Source organism: Colletotrichum aenigma, assembly GCF_013390185.1.
Source record: "Colletotrichum aenigma strain Cg56 chromosome Unknown KSG_Cg56_contig07, whole genome shotgun sequence".
In the NCBI taxonomy this organism is placed as follows: Eukaryota; Fungi; Ascomycota; class Sordariomycetes; order Glomerellales; family Glomerellaceae; genus Colletotrichum; species Colletotrichum aenigma.
The window spans coordinates 3,643,434-3,660,700 of NW_023500913.1; the positions used below are offsets into that span (position 1 = coordinate 3,643,434).

Here is a 17,267-nt window from a genome sequence, read left to right on the forward strand (position 1 = left end):
GGAACAACAACGCAGTCCAGCAAGCAAGACTACTATCCGGATGAAGGCAAGGCGAAAATTGTTCGTAGGTTCTGCGGGCCTTGATACACAGTCAGTTACACTGCGGAGTATCTCTCCCTCAACACTTAGGGTCTTCCTAGCGCACAGCACGAACCTCTCGATGATTCTCCCTACCCTCTCGTATATGCGTTCCGTATGTCACCAGACACGTGAATATATTCCCGCTCGCCTGCCATGAGCCCGACGCCCTGCATCGGAGAGTACCAAATCCGGTCGTTCACAGCTATGTACAGTGGAAACTCAAAAAAAGATTTGGGGACCGCATCGTCCGGACAATCATAGCGTCCCAGATTCTGCCACGACTGAACCACAAAGCCCCCGTGGTTCGCAATGATCGCATAATCGATCCCGCAGCGGCCGCAGCTGCCCGTCTTCTCAGTGCGCTTCCTCCCGAACGCGTTCTTGAGGCCAGTGGCCAAGTCATTCCCGCCGTTGCTTACACTGCACAGGTGCTCGCAGAGCCGGAAGGGTTTAAAGTGTGCCAACTTCACCGCCCCCCGACCCCGAGGCCCTATGAACTCCATCCTGGTGTGCAGAATGAACATCCCCGACACGATCTTGGGCGTCGACTCCATTCTGACCGCGCGGTACTGCAGCTCCTTCGTACTGTCCACCATAGGCTTCTCCTCGACGCCCGTCAACAGGTTGCCCAGGCGTGCCCGCACCTCGTCCGCGCCCGCCGCCCCAGCCTGCAGCATCCGCGCCATCTTCAGCGCGCTCTCGACGTGCGAAATCTTCAGCCCCAGCCCCGGCCGGCGCGGGTAGAGCGGCATAGGCCTGTCGCAGCGCCGGGTCCTCGGGCGCGGCGGCGGATCTCCGGCCACGCGGTGCAGCCGGCCGCAGCTTATGCAGAGCCAGTGGTGCGGCCGCACGAAGGCGACGCCGGCGAGGAAGGATTCGATCTGAGGTTTATCGAGCAAGTCTGGCGAGTGAAAGACGCGGCTCCAGGCGGCCTTGTCCATCCCGAAGAGCCGCCGAGCGCGTCTGCAGGTTTCGGAGAAGATGTACCGATCATGCAGCTCCAGGTGGTCCGCGATCTCGTTGAGCATCTCGGGAGGGAGGCTCATGAGGCATGTGGGCTCTGTGTTGCAGAGTTGAGTATCTGCCATGACCTTCGTCAGAAGGCCTGCGGGTTCTGTGTCGGAGAGTTGGGTAGCCGCCATGGCTTTTGTCAGATGGCCAATGACCGATTTTGTACGGATATTGTGAAGCTGATCCATCCTGACTCTGAAATGGCCGTAAAATATTCGGAAATCATTTGTCGACACAGTCAATGTTGACAGCAAAGCAAGCGTTAGACTTTTAAACTCAACCAAGTGCAAGCAACCCTTATAAAGCCGTTGGGTCTAAGTTCCGTGGCGTTTCCAGAACCACTTGGAATCTGATGAAAAGTACGGCGGGCTGACCTTGACGGCTAACAACAACTCAAACTTTCTCCCGAAGTTCGTGTCTCTCTATAACGGAACAGTGTGTCAAATGGATCCCCCTTTTGCTTTATAATATCAAATGAATTACGGCCTGACAATATCACGCCAGCTCTTATGGCCATCATGTCGGAATCCAAGCCATTACGCCCAGCAACTTAACCAGCTTCCTAGGTCACCATGTCCCCGCTAGAAGCTTGAGCGTTCGCAGCTCGCTTCTTCCTGTACTGGCTTTTGTAGGCGTGAACTTTGTGCGTTCAAGATTTGTTTTGGCTCAGGCAGCAAGATTTGCCCCAAGAGATTGAATGTGCAGCATCTCCTGCCCGAGCCTCAACTTTACTTAACCTAAGAGGGTCGAGTCAACACCCAGAGCCGTACGACGTCTCTCTGACCCAGACCTCGAAAGCCACACATAGCCTAAAAAGTCTAAGCTTTCGTCGATTTCGTCAGAGACATCCCGTCGACTGCAAATGAACTGTGAAATACTCCGCATGAAGCACGGGGCTCTCTTCTGACGTCCTCTCAAAAGATCACTTGCTAAGATTTTGAGGCATGCTGAGGGATCATTTTGTCCTGGAGTCACCTGGAGACAGCGTGATACTTGTATGTTTCTTTTGCCGCAAATAATCTCCCCCACTTATCCAGCCACACCATACTCGCAGGCCCACGACCAGCTGAGGTTGCCTACATCACACTTTAACAGCCAATAGGCCCAGCTAAATCGACCACTCTGTAAAGCCTCGTTGAGCCGTCGTACGAAGCTCTGAGATGCCGTCGCCGTAGGCGCGACTCAGTCATGTCGGACACGCTTTCACGTCACTGAAGGCGAAGAGGAAATGGAAAACAGAAAGAAAAATGCGTGGATGCTGAGGATTTGTTTTTCCATTCTGACGCCGCTATGAACGCCGCTTCCCCTCCATTACCACGGGTTCGCCCGAAGGCTGTGCTGTGCTGGGAGATCTACGTTTTCAAGGCGATCAAAACGACATCTCAAGGATCTGCAGGGTGAAGGAACGGGAATGCGGCCTACCCCATGGTCTGTAATACGTTCACGCAAGAGTATTTCCCATTCGCCAGGTTCACCGTTCCTACTGTCTTTGAGTCCTGTTGCCTTGCCTGAGACGGTGCCGGCGCCCATCTCGATGACGGCCTGCCTCGGCCAGCGTTCGGCATCCGGAGGACTCCCGCGGATAGTAGTTCGAGAGACGTCAGAAATGGGACTCTAAACCGTCTTCAACGGCGTCATCACCGCGTTGCTTCTATGCGTGTACCTAAACAAGACCAGTTCCCAGAGTGCGGATTTACCTGGTGCATAAAAAGTGCCCCTTGAATGCATTGGCCGTCCCAAATCGCATTTCCCTCGAAATGAAGTCCATGATATTGGACCATCTGTATCCAGAAAATCAATTCCCATCCATCTCCAGTTTACCTCACCGGTGTTCATCCATAGGTACACAACTCGACCCCGTAATCAACTCCATCTTCTCTATAAAGTAACCCCCCCACAGAGGACAATCAACATGTCACTATTGCCAACAACCTCGCCGCCTGACGTTGGATCCCCCAGAAGAAGCTGCGCAATCTCCGGGTCTAGAAGTCGCTTCCCCTCAGTCCTTCTTTCGCATGACCGTCAGCCAAATACAACTCTAAATGCAGCCTCAAAAGTTAACCATACTTTCATCGTTATTAGCCGTCTGCAATTCCCCAAAGCCTGCCCATCTCCGTAGTTCATCCCAGCCTCACTTCCCCCAAACCCCACGCGGCCACACAGCTTAGCACTAAAATAGCATCCTAACCTCTTTGAGCCCCAATGTTTTTCTCCCCTTTCTCCTCGGCAAGCTTCATGCGGAACACGCTACCCGGGACATGTCACCGTTTCAAAACATCGGGCCATTATAAAAATCGGGTAAGGAAAGCCTCACTGAAAAGAACCAATAACCCACTGGAAAATAAAATTCTTCTAGAATTTCTGTTTCTACAAGTGTGAGTCTTGTCGGTAGCAAGGCAAAAGACGTGGAACAAAGAAAAGTTAGGTATCAAACACAGAAACAAGCAAAAAAAGCACACGCCCTCAGAAAAAGGGGTTCGCGCAAAAACCCAACTCATACCAACCTTGACTCATCTCAACCTTGACTCATCTCAACCTGCCCAGAGTAAAAGGCTCAGGGTAGGGGTCCGTAAACTCCGTGCTCAAACCAAATAACCAGCTGTCGCCGGCGCAAACTTCTCTGAAACGCTTCCGCGTCTGCTTTCGCAACCCGAACCGCAACGAGTCCCTCTCCCCATCCGAACGGCCATTATGATGACAGCAGGACTGCCCAAATCGCAGCGCACCCTGACGGGCCAGGATCAGCCAGTAACCCTCCTCACCCAGAGCGTCGTCGGCTCGTACTCCGCATTACGATCCATCCTCTTGTAGGCGCGATGAAGCTTGAGGCCTATTTCGTACTCCTCGCGCTGGACCTCTGCCAGCTCAACCTTGAGGGCCTCGACCTTGCGCTTCTCCGCCTCGCGCTTGCGTAGCACGGCTTCGCTGGCCAGGATGCTGTCGGTCGGCATGAGCTCCGTCATCTGCTTGATGGCTTGGTTGATGTTGATGCGGCGATTGCCAAGTGACTCGAGACGGGCGTTGAGGTAGCCTACACGATCGTTGACCATGGAGGTCTCGGTCGGCGGCGGCGGAAGGGCCTTGCTCGTGGACCAAACCGAGTCGGGTCGACTGGACGTGCTGTACATACTTGCGTTACTAGTGCGGGGTATCGGCTGCTTCTGGCTGGGGAGTTCTGATCGTGCAGGAGCGGGCAGGTCGTTATCGGGGAAGGCGCTGGACATGTAAGGCGAGGACATGGAAATAACGAAAGGCTTGTCCGCGTTGATGGCGTTGCTCGTGGATCCAAGAACAGCCGGACGCTTGCGGTTCATGACACCGTTCTGCTGCTGGGGCGAAGGCAGCGCGGGGACCGGCGGAGGCGCGGTATCTGTCGACTGACGAGGGGTTTGGTCCGCCGCGCAAGTGGCATAGGTGGTGACGCTGAACCGCGACGGGGGCTGGTCCCGAGGCTCGTTGGCCTTGAGGGCTTCACCGGGTGATCTCGGTGCGCGAGGCGGCGATCGCTCGTGGGTGCTGACGGGCGGGACGGTGGTGGCCTCAGAGTAGACGCTCGAGGAGTATGACGGCTGCGGTGCGTGAAGCGCTTGCGAGTTGGCAGGAGGAGGCTTCCGTCGAATGGCCTTGTCTTGGCCGAGATGTGCATTAGGGGCAGCGGGCAGGCCCGGCAGGGGTGCAGGCTGTCGGGTCGTGACAGGCGGACTGCTAGCGGCTTCGGGCGTCGCAAGTACGGGGGACTGGACGCCAGCACTGGCCGAGTTGGGCGGGCTGGGATAGGAGGACTGAGCGGGCGGAGGGGTTCGAGTGGCCGAGGGGGAGGGCGCGTTGGTGCCTGCAGTAAGCTGGCGGGGGGCGTTGAGCACAGTTCTGACGGTGGGCGTCCTCGACCGCGGCGACGTTTCAGATCCGGAGGGGCTGACAGGGGAGAGTGGTGAAGAGACGCCGGCGATGGGCAGCCGAGGCCCAACGGCGATGCGCCTGCTGCTCCTGCGCGGGATGCTGAGAGGCTCCTTGGGCTCCGTGTCGCGAACTGGGTTGACGATTGCAGTTCGTCCGCTTTGATGAGCGCCGCGCCAGGGCGGACGCTCGTCGATGGACACGGGCGCAGTTGCAGTGGCAGATGGACGTTCGTCTGGCTGCTGGTGCTGCTGCTGGTCCTTTGGATGGTCCTTTGGGTTCCCTGCGCCGACGGGCCGCAGCCTGCGCAGGCGATCGGTGAAGGTTTGCTGTGCCTGGGGGGCATTCTGCATGGCCCTCATGGCGGCGGGTGACTTGCCAAAGGGCGTCGGATGGGTGAGTCCCTGGGCGTACTCCTGTGGTCTGACCTGGCCCGCACGGCCCGTGTCGAGGTACGTGGGTTCGCCCGTCATGTCATCCCACTTGGTCTCGCGCTGGATCCGCAGGCGTTGCTGGGATTTGGTCTCTCGCAGGGTGTGGGCTGCGGCGTCCTGGTTCTTTCTGCGCTCGCGACGCATCATGGGGATGTTGCTCTTTGGGGGCGTGGGCTGCTGGCCCGTATGCTGGTCTTCGAGAGCGAGTTGCGACATGTTGGACGAGTCTTCTATGGGAGAGACACTCCGGTGCTGGTTGAATGTTCTGAAGCAGAGGCACATGGTTAGTCCCGGGCTGGCGCTGATTCACTATCCAAAACCCACGTGGGGGAGAAACAAAAAAGCTAGAGTCAAGGATTGTGTCGGACGAAGATTAGACTCACGCGTCACCACGAGCGTCCAAGTCAGGAGAGCTCGGGGGAGAAATGTCCGCGACGGCGGAGGAATAGGTATTACGGGCAGCCACGTTTGCGAAGTTGGGCGTGACGGGGGAGGCGTAGGAGTCGCGGTTGAGCGAGTAGATGGAGGAAGCAGGCCGCCAGGAGCCGGAGGGGTCGCTGCCGTCGTTTTCGATGCGAGCGAGACTCGGGGGAGGAAGCAGTTCGTCGAGATTGCTGCGGGAGCGAGGAACGTTAGCCAGTGCTGCTTGTAGAGAGGAGAAGCTGCCGCAGGAGAAGGAAGAGGAAATGGTGTCGAGATTGCGGGAGAAGTCGCGATGGGCGAGAAGGAGACGCGACGACGAGGTTGCGGTCGCCATTCTCGTCGTCGCCGTCGTTTTCGCGTTGGAGATTGGACAAGTCGCGCGTCGGAAGCTGCAGCGGCCGATACTCTGATGCTGTCTGGTGAATGCTTCCGGGTTTGGAGCTTGAGCTTGAGCTTGGGCGAAGACGTGGAAGGTGGGGAGGACCTCTTCTTTGCAATCGAGAAGGAGCGACCTGGTCGATGTGGTTGGCATTGCAGCTTCTTCTTTTTGCATTTCGGGTGTTCTTCGTCGTCGCGTCTCGTCTTCTCTTCGTTTTCTCCTAAAGCACCACGGCCCTTGCCTTCTCCTCCAACATCACGATACGCGGCACAAAACAGGAAAAAAAAAAGAGCACTCACTCTCCAGATGGGGTATCGGTCCTCTGTCCAAATCCACGCTTCACCTCGAACTTGGGAGTCGGCGGCGATGGCAGGTTGTGGTCGATACCTAGTCCGCCTCGGGGGTTGCGCAGGTCTTCGGGCCAGAACTTTTGCTGGTTCGTCGACGAGTTGAAGCCACCAAGGGCCGGTTCGCGGTTCGAGTTGTTGTAGGGAAAGTTCCTCGGCGGAGCTCCTCGAGGTGCTCCTCTATTTCCTCCGGCGCCTCCTCTTTCGGTGCCGACGCCGCCTTGTCCTTCCTGTCCCCCTCGCAGATGCACCCGGAGATGCTGCGTCTGTTGCGGTTGATGGCGTTGATTATTGAGGTGCTGCTGCAGGTTGCTGTCGTGGTGTGGCGCAGCGTGTGCGTGTGCTTGTGCTTGTGCCTCTCGAGACGAAGGCAGTGACGATGATGCTACACGATCACCAGACAGTGATTGAGGCTGAAGCTGAGGTTGCAGCCGGGACTGGCGGTAGTGCTGTCCTTTGAGCAGAACCCTCTCGTGCAACTGCGGCGGCGGCGTCAACTTCTTTTGAGAAGACGAGCCGGGTCTTCCACTCCCTGGTCCGTATCCATGGCTGCTGCTGCTGGTGGTCCCCGTGTTGCGGCGGCTGCTCATGGAAGGTGTCGAACCCGAACTCGTCCCAGGCCCCATCGCAGCTCCTTCCACTAATTGCAGGCCCGTTATAGCACCCTGCCCCGCCCCCGTCGCCGCCGCCCCTCCACTGTGACCTGACCGCGCGCCCCTGGACCCCTGTCCCGTGGCGCCAACACCACCGCCAACCCCGACCGTTGCTGGCCTCGCCGGATAACGGTCCCACATTGCCAACCTCTCAGGTACTCTCTAGTGCCTGAACAGCAACAAGCACCCGGAACCCTCGACAAGCGACCCGTCGATCAGGCAGATGATTTGCCTGCTCCGTCTCGCTAAAACCACCTCTTAATTTCCCTGCCCGATATCACCGTCCCGGTAATTAGCCAACTGACTCTCTGTCTCTGTCTCTTTTCTCGCTGATTTGCCTTTCCGAGGCCGATAACGAAGGGGATGTGGCGTGGCTTTGATGAATGCGACTCCTTGCGTTGCGTTGTGTTGCGTTGGATCGTTGTCGTGACGGGATGTCGACCAACCCTCCCCGAGTCGTCTTCGAAAGAAATACTCAAAGCAAACAGACCCGAAAGCACCGGCGCAGGCCGAAATAAATACCTTCCCTATCCCTCACAGAGCAAACATCAGATCAAAGAAACCAGAAAAGACCCTCAGACACACGGGAAACACCTACCCTCGGGCCACGGCACACTTCAAAATCAAATGACAGCCCGCCGTCCGCTCGTCCCTTCTTCGCCTCTGACACGCCTTCGGGGGGCCCTGCCCGTACCAGCTTTGTCTGCTCTGCTGTTTGGGCGCGCCTCTTTTTTGCTTGAGAAACGCGGTTACAAGTTGTTCTGTCTGATGTTTCGGATCTTCTCCCGAGGGGGATCTCCCTGGGCGGGGTTGGGTTGGTTGGTTGGAAGACGGGATATGCTTATCGCCCTTCGCACGTGTGTTCTAGCGGCCCCCGATGCCTTCCGTATTCTTCTTTCCCTCTTGTGAGTAGACAAAGGACTCCACACGCGCGTGCATGAATCTGTCGAGATTCGTCTTACGAGGTCCGTTTCGTCGCAACTTGTCGCGTGTTCTTTTCCCTCTCAACTGAAGGCTCGTGACGGACGCCGGTTGGGCGCGGATTCTCGGTTCGGAGGGTTGTGATAGTTGACTCGACGGGAAGACCCTGGCCTGACACGCGCGCTTGTCTGTCGATTCCGGAAATGTCGAGGAAAGCTTGATGCCGCATCGACTAATCCGTTACTGTCGTCTTCGTGGGATATAGATATGAGGTCGTGTTCGCGTTCGGCGACGGTTGGGGGCCGTCCGGCGTATGGATCACACAAGGTATAATAACCTTGCCAACCCTCGGTGTGATGATATGCTTTGAAGAAATATGACCGATATTCTGAGGCTGGCTCTATATCGGGACGTCGTGTCTTTTTTGAACCGTGTAATACGTCACAGGAGGTTCGCGTGGGTGTTTCGTGGATGGACGGTGGACAAGCACAGGCTGGCTGCGACTTACAAGAGCCCAAAGGTTCGTGATGTCGGAAAACGAGCAACACCACCAAAGAAGATAACGAAAGAAGGCAAGTTGTCCCCGAAAAGAGAACACTTCTTCAGAACAAGAAGAAACAGGACAAAAAAGAAACAAAATTCCTCAAGGGCTCTCAGACTCGAGGGGAGGAGGGGGGGCGCCAACAAAAGCAACACCACAGGCTTATTAGATCGGTGCTAAGGGTGCAATCCAATATCCACATGTGCCCTTCGTCTGCAACACTAAACATCGATGGCCGAGATCACCAGGAACAAAAAACATGGAAACTACCGTCCGGAGACGAAAGGGGAAGGAGTGCGGGTTCTGGGTACCGCTGCATCAGGATTTTACCTCTCCTCCCACATTTCCTCCGCAGCCAATGATCTCGAGTCCTGCCGTGGTTCCTGCTGCAACGTTCGCGGTCCTGTTGACAGTCGAGACACAGGGCAAGACGGCTGCCCACTGCAGGAGGGCAGGATGATAGGGTCCGTGGGGGCGGAAGAGCGAGAGAGAGACAGATACCTCAGAAAGGGTGAGCGAGCGAGTGAGTGAGGTCTCAGCTTCAGACGACGCCATCGCTTCATTGACAGCCCGCCCGCCCCTTGAACATAATGCCCTGTTCTTGGCATCTACGGACCTGCAGGAGAGAAGCTACCTAACTTGCCTGCCTACGCGCTGCAGACTGGACTGCACACTGCATGCCGCTGTCAAACAATTCACCAGTCACACTGCACCAACAGGCCAGGCCCTAAGAGAGTGCGAACTGCACTGCAGCAAACAAGTCCAGGTGACAGACAGACAGCATACATTCAAACCTGCAACCTGCAGGGTCAAGACACACACGCACGCAGCTCCAAGAAGCGGTAGGTAGGTAGGTAGGTAGGTAGGTAGGTAGGTAGGTAGGTAGGTACCGTACCATTGCAAATCTCCCGCCTGTAGCCCGGACGCGACGCCACTCCACCCGGATGCTTCATTGGCCCACGACCGCTCCGGCGGACGTTGGTCTACCTAGACGACCGGGACCTAGGCCCCTCTGTGCGCCTCTCACTCACTCTCATCCAGTCAATCTTGTTCGTTGCGGTGTTTCTCCCTCTCGCTTCAATGCTCAGAAGTCTTTCATTGCCAAACAAACAGCTCCTGTAATTGATAGGCCTCTCATGTTCCACCACTCAAAACTTCCTAAATGAAATGAATATGCCCAAATATGTTTCATCGCTCCACGAGACAGGACACTCAACCATCTGAATATCGCCGGCTCTCCACAAATTTTCAACAAACCTCGAACCGTCCTCAGCCCCTCTAATCCCGCCATCACGGCATCGAAAGCAGTGCGATCCCAACCGTAAAATGACCCAGGGACCGGTTCCTCCGTTTCACATTGACTGCTCCCGCCAGACACTAAACGCCAAAAACGCCACCAATTCTTCTGCTCGAAAGCTTCTTCTTTGTTCTTTTCCCTGTCCTATTATCTCCTTTCTCAATGTCACATTCACCACAACCATCCAGTCCCGTTCAATCGTGCCCACGATCAGACCCCCTCCCCGGTTTTTACCTTTCCATCAGATCAAGCCACACGACCAAGCTCTGCCTTGCTGCCGCCAGGGTTGGTGAATTATTAGGTGCCCAAACGCACGGCTCGCTCCCCGTCAGGGGCACCAACCACTCAAACCCCCCGTCCAGCACGCACGCGGGACACCCACCCATCTCACCACCCTCATCTCAAAAGCCGGGATGTCCCCTCTGGCGCGGGGTTCACATAAGCATCACATCACCTCACCTCGCCCTCTGCACAAAATCTCCCCAAGCTCCCAGATCCGCGGCACCGTTCTTGATTGTCCTACATTCTGCCAGCCAAACCCCCCCACCCCGTTCCATACATTCCAAAGCCTGGAACTTGCGGCTGTCAATCCCCTCCGACATACAACCATCACCACAGTCACAATCCACCTCAACCTCAACGTCCGTCCACTCTAGTTAATGCACCTCTGTCACCCGCCAGTGCCAATGCCAATGCCAATACCACTGCCACATATCAAATCTCCCCCCTCCCTCCCATCCACCCACCGGACTAGACAAATGCAAATAGCACACAGGCTTTGCTGGCCGCGGCACAAGCCACCACCACCCTCCGCGCGGTTGAACTGACACTGAAACCACCCCTGCTCAGCACCGTCCGATCGTGCGCGACGCAAGCTAACTGTCATTTACACATCCAAACCATCTTACTCCCACTGGACTTATTCTACCCGTGCCTCTGTGTTACTCCTTATCCCCGCTCTCTCTGCTGTATCTGTCATTGCCCCGTCCATCAGATCAAATCATAAAGAATTCTCCGTTCTTAGGCTCAGATTTAGGCTCAAGGATTGAATTCCAATTTCCCAATGCTTGCCGGCGATGATTCCAGAAACATGATTCCAGACAACTTACAATCGGCTCTGAATCATCGGAAGATAAAAAGAGAGAACCACATGCCAACTCCCGTCATTTCGGCATGTCAAACCCAAGGCTACCTCCGACGTCCGGCGAAGGAGGGGGGATCAGAGCTCATGCAACTCCAACCCACCCCCAATAAACATGCCGACCCTGCATCACTGACGATCACACATCACCCTCGCATGCGCAAACAAAAGGCCTCTTCTAATCTTGTTTTTTGTCCTGCTCTGCAAAAAGTATATCGCTATGCTAAGGGTCCAGACCACCGCCGCACAACTCGCAGGGACCTCCTTATCTTGGGGACGTCCGGGTAAAAACTGCAAACCTGCAAGATGGATGATGGATGATAAAAAATCGAAAAGAAACCCCTGATAACTGATCCTCCCAATGCTCAATGCTTTGTCGAATGCATAAACGCCGCCGCCAGCCCGGCAAGAAAACAGATGCATCCCGACTCCAACAGCTCGGTTGAGAAAAACGCCCCTGCTCCCGTCATGTGAATGACCCACCCCTTGGCATCATCGCACGCCGTGCTTGGAATCAAATCATCGCTGCTCAGCCTTGAGCCCCGGGCCGTCCCCAACCTCTTCCGTGCCAGAGTCCGAGTCCGAATCTGATGACTCACTCTCAGAGCTACTGCTGCTGCTATCGATCTCAATAGGACCGTTCATCTGCCGCAGGAGCTCCTGCGCCGTCATAGTTCCGCCTGGGACCTTTGTCGGCGATGTCTTCTTGGCGGGCTCGTACGTCTGCACGCGGTAATATCCCTGCTGGAATGACGACGTCGGCTGCGACGCCATCGTCGGGTCCTCTGTCGCCGCCGTCGCGTTCGAGCCCGTCAGCCCGCCGCCTATATCGGCCACAGCAACCTGCTTGATCGGCGTGCTCTGCGAGGGCGGCTCCTGCGACTGCGTGACGCTCGCGTCTCCGGCGCCGTTGACGCGCGCGCGCTTGTCCGCGTGTCTGTAGGAGGAGGCCGGGGTTCCCATGCGGGGAGTCGAGCCGTACCCCATCGTATCGCGCTCCGCTTCCATCTCGGCGCGGCCGCGACGCCCCCGAAGCTTGATGCCGTACTTCTTGCGGATGGTGCTCTGCTTGCAGGCGAAGGAGTTGCGCAAACTTGTGAGCTTCTTGGTGGTGTCCTCCTCCGTGAGGCCGAGCTTCTTCGCGTCGGCAATCTTGAACTTGAAGTCCTCTTCGGCTCGCCTCAGCTCCGAGAGAAGAGCCTCGATCTGGGGCCCCGTGAGATGGGCCATATCTTTCGCACGGGGGGTCCCGAGGGGAGCCGGTTGGTTGCTGCTGGGGAACGATGATTGGGGTGTCGACGTCGGGACTTGGGACATGGACTGGTGCTGGGGAGTCTGCACCTGCACCTGGGGAACTTGACTAGGTGCTGGACTTTGACTTTGGGAGGCGGTGTAGTATTCAACACGTGGGCGCTTCTTCGAGACCATTCCTGGAGCGCCGGGAGCGGAGTAGGACGAGGCAGCAGCTCCTGGGATGGTCTTGACATTCTGGACCATCTCCTTGGACACCGGGCCAAAGTCGCCGCAGACCTTATTCATCATATGATACTGGAGTCCCGCGTGTCCGTTGAATGACTGGCCGCAATGAGGGCAGAGAAGAAGATGATCGCTGTTGCCGAGAGCAACGAGCGGTCTCAGGCACAACCTCTTCTTGACATGCTGTAGACAGTTAGCGATGGTCTGGGATATCAACTGGGCGGGGAACGTACATGAGTCCACGATTCAACGTTGCCAAAGATGCGATGGCAGAAGGTACACTCAGGCCTGTCCATATTCTGGGGCGCCTTGGGTACAACCACATTCATGGGATTCAGCCTGTGTGGGGGTGGTGCGTCCGCTTGAATGGACGCCGGCGTCATGGGCTGGTGGAAGCCAACTGGCCGAGCCGCTGCCGCCGGCGGAGGTGGAGGCGGAGGCGGGCCGGGTGCGGGCGGTCTCTGCATTGAGCTCTGGGCAGGAGCGGTAGGGATAACGTGCTCGTTCTCGACAATGTCGTTGGCGTCGTACCCCAAGCGGTTCGCCCGGGCGAGGGCATTAACGAGGCGCCGGGCTTCGATCTTGGGCAGCCGCGTGACGAGGGCCTTGTCGAGGAAGTGGTCGCTGGCCTTGCTGAGGATGTTGTCCGCCAGCTCGTCCAAATCTGCCGGCTTCAACCAGCCGACCAGGTCGGCCTTTCCTTCCGAGACTATGCGTTGGCCAAAGTCTCTGATTGCTCTTTTCAGGATGCCACCGTCCGCACGGTGCATGGCGACGTTCATCTGGGTATTGTTAGCATGCTGGCAAAAAGTAGACGAAACATCGATAGTGTACGTACGATGAATGCCATGTGATAGTGGGAGCCTAGTAGACACTTCTCAAAGTCGTCTCTAACCGCTCGACGGACTGCATCTTCGTCACACTCGGCGATGAGCGTGCACAGCTTCGTGTAGTCCTCCGAGAACTTCTGCGACTTTGCAATCTCCTCCGAGGATGGCGTCTGGCCGTTGCTCAAGGCAGGAGAGGCCGACTCCGGCACAGGTTTGGGCACATCATACGAGACCTTGGGCAGCTCTCCAGCAGCCGCCGGAGTCCCATTCACCGCTGGCTGTCCTGGCACCGGGACTGGCACCGGGACTGGCACCGGCGTTTGCTTTGGCGCAGGCGGCGGTGGTGTTGGAGCGGACGGCTGCTGCTGCGGCGCATACGGGAAGATGGGTGGTGAATTTGAGGATGCGCCTGCACGGTTCTGGGTGTGTGATGCTGCGCTCCCAGGGCGAGAGCCGTTCTGTTGCGGGGCGTATTGAGGCAGCTGCCCCCCGGCGGTGAGCTGCGGGCTCTGCGCCATGGTCGAGGCCATTGGAGAGAGACTGGCCAAGGTGAGGTTGCCCTGTTGGCTGGAGGTGAAGCTGGTGATGTAGGTCCTGGTGGTGGTACCACGTGACTGACACGAGATCGAGGTGCGTTTGATGTCCGAACTGAAGTACTCGCTGCGGGATGATCACAGGTCGAGGACTGATTGCACTTGATTGTGCAGACGCAGCAAAAGAATTATCACGAGTTGACGCGTCGCAATTGACGTTGTACGCGGTATCAATCAACGTCTGCCACTGCGAAGAAGATCGTCGTGAGAAGCACGTCGCGTTGAGTGGGTGGCGCGGGCAAGGAATGGGGTCCAGTCGAAGTGGTGAAGAAGGCCAAGTCAGGAGCGCTACAAGAGGAGAGGGCTCTTGCTAATTAGAAAAAACTGATTAGCGTCAAATGTTATAGAAAAGCGGGGCGTTATAGAGCGTCCAGGAAAGGGCAGGCGCTATAATCAAGTCGCCAGGCGCGGGCCTAAGGCTGCACGGGCCTGCACATATAAACCTTAATGTAATCCACAGACGGCTCTATTGGAGAAGTGCAGGGAGACGTGTGGCAGAAGCGAGCAATGCACCCAATCAAAATGGTTTCCCACGTCAATGTCTCTCAAAATGGGCACGCCTTGAAAGTCTGTATTTTTAGATGTATTTTCGCAGAGCTTAATAAAGACAACAGTTTGGTGTGCTATTTGACGTGTCGCACATGCAAAATTAGCCTTCTCCGGTTGCGTGTCAATGACCTGGCTGCTTAGCACTGCTTTCACGCGGGTCTCTCTGTCGCTGGACCGGAGAAAGAGAAGTTGATGGATCACAGTGAATGCGAAGAATTATTCTGGACCAAGCCCAGCATCGTCATTACGGAAATAGCTATTTGTAAACATACTGGCCATACCCAGTCGTCCCGCGAAGTCATAAACCAAGCCCACTCATCAAACGACCATCTGTACAGCCGCTCCCTGATAGTCCTATCCAATCCCAGCCTCATGACAGGTCATTCATTCCATCCATCCGTCCATCCAGTTCCCGGGGTATCAGCCGTATCCAGTCGTCACACACGCCACGCACGCACTTAGATCTGCTCGCCAATACACGCCAGCATGAGGCGCTGGTAGTCGCCGCTCGTCTCGCCCTTGATCCTGCTCGCCAGGCTGCGGTTGTACTTGGCCTGGTACGCCCCCTTGACGTTGGCCAGGAAGTTCTTGTCCCAGTGGAAGCGCACGACGCGCGCGACGAGCAGGTGGTCCTTGGTGCCGAGGCCGGCCATCGAGTCCTCGAGGAGCTTGGCCGCGTGCATGTACTTGTCGACGGCGTGGCGGAGCTGGAAGAGAAGCGCGTCCTCCATGTGGCCCGAGAACTCCTGTTCGTCCTGGTCAGCATTAGGTTTCCGCTGATAAAAAGCACAAACTGGGATGGGGGTTGCGTAGACTTACCTTCTTGATGACGTCCTCCAGTTTCCTCCTGAACTTTTGCTCGTACGCCTGGTTGATGGCGCGGATCTGGTTATCGTTGCGCGTGCTGAGGATGCTGCACACCAGCATCTCGTCCGTGCCGATCTTGCCCTCGGTGGCGCGGTACAGGTCCATGACGTCCTGGTCGACCTGCTGGGGAATCACCGGCGCAGAGTCCTCCGCGCGATTGGCGCCTAGGACAATGAGGAAATGCCTCTCCGTCTTCATGCTCAGGTCGCCCTTGACGTCGTCCTCGAGGCGGCGCTTGAAGGTCTGCTGGTACGCGCTCTTGATGGCCTGCATGTCGGCGTTTGAGCGGCCGAGCAGCACGTCGTTGAGCACGCTCTCCTTGGTGCCGAGCCCGTCCATGGCCTCGAACAGGTTGTAGATGTCGGAGCGCAGCGGGCCACGCGCGACGGACACCATGCCCTTCTGGAACCAGCTGCTCGTCTCCTTCTTGATGTCCGTCTCGAGGTCGCGCCTGAAGTTGCGCTGGAAGGCGTCCCTGATGGCCAGGATCTGCAGGGGGTCCTTCGTGGCGAGGCAGCGAATGAGCGTCTTCTCGTCGGTGCCGAAGCCCTTCATGGCGTTGCGGGCGGCCGTCGCGTCGGGCGTGGCATCCCAGTTGATGATCTGCGGCGGGCCGTAGCCGATGGAGGCGGGCGTCGGGGGGCCGTAGTTCTGAGGCGGGGGAGCGCCGTAGGACTGGTTCGGGGGCGGGCCGGGGGGTGCGCCGTAGCCGCCGGGAGCAGGCGAGTGGCCGCCGTAGGGCGACGGGGGGATCGGGGGCGGTGCGCCGTAGCCGCCGCCTTGAGGCGGGTATCCACCCTGTGGAGGATACTGGCCCGGCGGAGGGCCCTGAGGGGGGTAGTGACCACCTTGAGGAGGATATTGGCCGGGAGGTGGTTGTTGATAATAGCCGCCCTGCTGAGGGGGAGGATATTGGCCGCCCTGAGGAGGGTAGCCACCGTAACCTCCCTGGGGAGGGTACTGGCCGTAGCCCCCGCCATGCGGCTCTGGTCTGGTGGTTAGGCGATCGCTGAGGACATTGGCGGGAGGGTGGAACTTACGGGCGCCGTAGCCGTGCTGGCCTGGATAGGACATGGATATTTCGATGCGACGCGTAGAGTTCACGAGAGCCGAATTGGCGATGTCGGGAGAATCGGCAGGTGGAATGCTGCTGGAATGCGGGAAAGTTGCGTCACGTAGGGCGGGGTAGTGGTGATGACTGCGGGGCACAGAAAAGCTGCGAGTGTTCGTGGGCGGAGGATATGTGAGATGTGTAAAGGAATCGGAAACACGGCTTTGGCAAGCTCTTGGGATGCTGGGCGGCTTTATTTAAGGTCTTGGGCCGTCCGTCTGTAGGATGCGAGGCGAAGGCGAAGAGCGACGCACCCGGCGTGGCTGTGAATAAGGTACGGTAAGGTATGGTCAGGTAAGCTACCCGTACCTAAATGGTAATAGTAATTGCGTGTTGGGATGTTGGAAGTTGGAAAGGCTTCCTTCCCGCTTCCACTCCTTCCACGAGACGGGGTCCGCTCTCTCCTGTTGGTCCGGCCCCGAGTCAAAACGCGACGGGGAAGGAAACGGCTTGAATGGAAGCAGCGCCTTACGGGGATTAGACGATGAGGTGAGGGTCCGTCGAGTAAGCTTCATCAGGCAGCATTATTGGGCCATTTTAGAGAGAGACATGGATGACGAGGTAGCTTGGTAGCGCCCAGTGGTGGTGGAGGGTGGCTTAGTAGGCACGCGCCCAGCAAAAAAGCAGTGAAAGGCCCCGTGAAGGACCCAACGTCATTGAGAAAACCAAACCGAGCTCTCGGCGCGGCCTTGGGCTGCAGCTCCCGCTCCACAAAC

At 57.3% G+C, this 17,267-nt stretch overlaps 4 protein-coding genes across 4 annotated transcripts; all 4 read right to left on the reverse strand.

The window, feature by feature from the left end:
• Nucleotides 1–170: 170 nt before the first annotated feature.
• CGCA056_v011248 (uncharacterized protein) lies at nucleotides 171–1,169 on the reverse strand (the record flags this gene model as incomplete). Its single annotated transcript, XM_037326494.1, has 1 exon — nucleotides 171–1,169. One exon carries the CDS (start codon nucleotides 1,167–1,169, stop codon nucleotides 171–173), a length of 999 nt encoding a protein of 332 aa, XP_037174927.1.
• Nucleotides 1,170–3,833: 2,664 nt separating this feature from the next.
• CGCA056_v011249 (uncharacterized protein) lies at nucleotides 3,834–7,162 on the reverse strand (the record flags this gene model as incomplete). The annotated part of the gene is made up of 3 exons (XM_037326495.1): nucleotides 3,834–5,688; nucleotides 5,807–6,358; nucleotides 6,525–7,162. 3 exons carry the CDS (start codon nucleotides 7,160–7,162, stop codon nucleotides 3,834–3,836), a joined length of 3,045 nt encoding a protein of 1,014 aa, XP_037174926.1.
• Nucleotides 7,163–11,644: 4,482 nt separating this feature from the next.
• On the reverse strand, nucleotides 11,645–13,949 carry CGCA056_v011250 (uncharacterized protein; the record flags this gene model as incomplete). The annotated part of the gene is made up of 3 exons (XM_037326496.1): nucleotides 11,645–12,784; nucleotides 12,835–13,383; nucleotides 13,440–13,949. 3 exons carry the CDS (start codon nucleotides 13,947–13,949, stop codon nucleotides 11,645–11,647), a joined length of 2,199 nt encoding a protein of 732 aa, XP_037175787.1.
• A 1,082-nt stretch (nucleotides 13,950–15,031) lies between these two features.
• Nucleotides 15,032–16,514, reverse strand: anxa7 (Annexin A7; the record flags this gene model as incomplete). Its single annotated transcript, XM_037326497.1, has 3 exons — nucleotides 15,032–15,319; nucleotides 15,393–16,426; nucleotides 16,481–16,514. 3 exons carry the CDS (start codon nucleotides 16,512–16,514, stop codon nucleotides 15,032–15,034), a joined length of 1,356 nt encoding a protein of 451 aa, XP_037175572.1.
• Between the last annotated feature and the right edge of the window lie 753 nt (nucleotides 16,515–17,267).